Source organism: Morone saxatilis, unplaced genomic scaffold (assembly GCF_004916995.1).
Source record: "Morone saxatilis isolate NCDOM2014 unplaced genomic scaffold, NCSU_SB_2.0 Contig20, whole genome shotgun sequence".
Taxonomy (NCBI): Eukaryota; Metazoa; Chordata; class Actinopteri; family Moronidae; genus Morone; species Morone saxatilis.
Genome location: NW_023339763.1, coordinates 1,284,457 through 1,287,508, shown reverse-complemented (window position 1 = coordinate 1,287,508; position 3,052 = coordinate 1,284,457). Strand labels below are relative to the sequence as shown.

The 3,052-nt window shown below is 44.7% G+C and overlaps 1 protein-coding gene across 1 annotated transcript in view; it reads left to right on the top strand.

Moving 5' to 3' along the window:
- trim37 (tripartite motif containing 37) overlaps window positions 1–3,052 on the top strand; it is a 16,611-nt gene that overhangs the window by 12,246 nt on the left and 1,313 nt on the right. The window contains exons 16-19 of the mRNA XM_035666773.1: window positions 594–743; window positions 1,907–2,105; window positions 2,186–2,277; window positions 2,998–3,052. Of these exons, the coding sequence (XP_035522666.1) occupies window positions 594–743; window positions 1,907–2,105; window positions 2,186–2,277; window positions 2,998–3,052 (496 nt within the window). The remainder of the gene's footprint in view (window positions 1–593; window positions 744–1,906; window positions 2,106–2,185; window positions 2,278–2,997) is intronic.

Genomic DNA, 3,052 nt, shown 5'->3' with positions numbered 1-3,052 from the left:
CATCATAACTTCATTCAAAGTGGACAGAAACAGAATAAAACTCACCAAAAGTGTTTTTACTGTTCCAACAATCACCAGTCAATCACTTTACATAGCTAATAGTCATTTGCTACTATATCAATCATAACCTTTAAGTTTAAGAACAAGGTGTCAGAGTTCACTGAAATCAATCACCAGTGTAAAACAGTACTGTTGAAGGCTGATCTTCTGTTCCTATGTAACCAGTTTCTGTGGCTCCAATCAACCTGACACCGCTTGCGTCAGGAGTTTATAAGAGAAGTCAGCTCTCAGTTCAAATAGGATATTCCTCTAATCACCATAATCAGCGTTATCTAAAGCAAGGATCACTTTCTGCTGCCACTTAATCAGTGGAGGATTTTCAGTCTAATTTCTCTCGGTGCCCTTTGGAGGCTGGTTGAGAGCAGTTCATCTGTTCGACACTAAATCATACAGATTACTGGTTTTGGCACAACCTTACCCAGAGTTATTTCTGAGTTTACACTACAGATGATGAGGCTCGCAGAGTTTAGAATTAATAATCACAACAACCGGAAACATAGACCTTAAATAATGTTTCTTTCTTCTGTGTGCAGCCAGGAAGTCTCTGTCCCCGGTCCTGGACAGCAGCGGCTCTCTGGTGGTGAAGAGGAGGAGTCCAGAGGAGATGGAGAAGGACCTGAGAGAAGCAGACGTGGCCACAGAGCTCAGCCTGCATCTGAAAGAGGGGCTGGGAGGTGCAGAGGGTCAGTACTTTTATAATTTACAGCCACTTTCGGGGGGAAACTTGATGACTCGTTGATATCACGTTCAGATTCTTTCCCTCCGAACCCTCGCACTCACACAGCTCCTGCTTGTGCTTCGATTTTCTCTGGTTCTGCTGACACTGTGTTTGCACTCAGATATTGTTGTTTGCACAGATTTCCTGCGCTCCAGTTTCAGTCTCCTCAGCACTCAGGCTGCGTCTGTGCACTCGTGAAACGTCTGCTCTCAGATTTCTTTCTTCGCTCTCGGATTATGGTGTAGAGAAATGATCCAATGAAATGATCCCTGCCTGGTTACGGGCGCCTTAGCTTAGCTAGAGATATTCATGTGGGACCTTCATGGTCTACAGATGTTGAATCAGGCTGGTTTTGGTGACCCCCTGTCCTTTCTTTAACACCACATCTGGCCAAACTTACATGTTCATTCTCCCCTGAGGTTGGACCCATTGTTTTGGATACTTCAGGAGTCTTCTAGTGCTGCCCTAAAGCCAGTTATCACACAGGATCTAAATCAGTGGTTCCCCACATTCTTCCTGAAGGGATCCTTTTTCTATCTCTGAGTAAACTCTCGTCCTCTAACTGACATATTTTATGGTCATTTCATATCATACTTATTGCATAACAATAACAATACAGAACAACTGATAAACTGTACAGTGAAGTTTGAGTAAAACAAGCCTAAAGGGTAAACGTGCCTTAATAGGGGTCGTTTTTAACGAACCTTGTGCTCATTGTTCTATCAGCTTTTTGTTTGAACTTTTCTAACGCAGGACCAGGCTGTTTATCAGAGATGTGTTCAGTTTATATCTTAAATAATAATCTAAACTTAAAAAAAAAAAAAGACCATTTCATTTAGTTTTCTTCACATAAATTAATAAAATGCTCCAAAGAAGATGACCCTTCCTGATTTTATTGACCACCATGACTTTAAGTTCACTGTTAGTAGATCGAAGGAGCTGCTTTGACGTTGTTCAGTGTATCTAACACTGTCTTTGTGGTGTAATGACCATTGTGGCCTCTGGGATGTGCTAGCATGGCAGTCTGATGAGCTTTCAGCCTCAGATTTACAGTATTACTCCAAATGGAGCTCTTGGTTTTGAAGCATGTTTTTCCGCTGTGTGACTTTGCCCCCGTCTCTGCTCCAGGACTGCTGAAGGCTGACGGCACCCAGGGTCCCGTCGTGTCTCTCGGCGGCTCCTCGTCGGAGAAGGCCTCCACCTCCAAGCTGCAGTACTCGGTGGAGCAGCAGCTGTACGTGGCCTCGGGATCCAGGGACGACATCTTCTCCTTGGGAGGGCCGAGCTACATGACCGCCAGCAAGAACTGTGGCGGCAGGACCCTAGGGTGCGTCTCAGAGGCCCCTCGTACGCAGGAAACTGGAGCAGGAAGCTGTTCTCTCTCTAACACATTTCTTCCTCCCGCAGGGCAACCATGTTGGACTGTGAATCTGAGAGCTCAGGAAACTCCCATCAGTCCTTGCTGGAGGGCTCCTCTGCACAGCCGCAGTCAAATGAAGGTCGGTCCACCCTCTAACTGCCGCCCTCAGGAGTTCATGTGTGATGCTTTGTTTTTGTTGTTAGCATGCTACCAGCGCCTCTAAAGCTCTCTGATTCACACGGTATTTCTGCTTTGTTTAAAAACCTTAAAGTGTTCTGTGTTACGTGTCGGATCAGTGAGCTCCTGGAGTCTCCGCTGGCTGCTCAAAGCCCAGGAAGACAAAGTGGCTTTAACATTTCATACAGATTAAACAAACTCAATATGAAGTGTTATTTAATGAGCTTTCCAGATGCTGTTCAACCCTGTTTCTAGTCTTCATGCTAAGCTAAGCTAACCAGCTGGCTGTAGCTTTATATCTAATGTGCAGACATGAGAGTGGTATTTATCTATTGAACTCTGCACCTTGAAAGCTACTTTGGTTGGACCTCTTCGAGCTCACTTCCTGTTTCCTTCACATTTTGTTGCGTTTCATCAGACAGCATAAACATTTAATATATGTTTAATACGATAAGATTATGAAAGTTAAAGCAGCTACAAGGAACTTTCTTTTTGTGTTGATTCTGTCGCCCCCTGTGGACAGAAGAGGTAGTGTTTCTACCGCTCAGTTTCATTAAACATGGCTGATCATTGTAGTCTGGAGATTCTTCCTGCATTTTATTTGAATTTTGTCCTTCAACTTGAATTTCTGAATAACCTCCAGTGAGAGACTGTTTGTAAAGTCTCGTCCTCCCGTCTGTAGATCAGTCTCCGTCTGTCCTGGTGGCAGCGACGAGCAGCGACAGCGACAGCGAGGA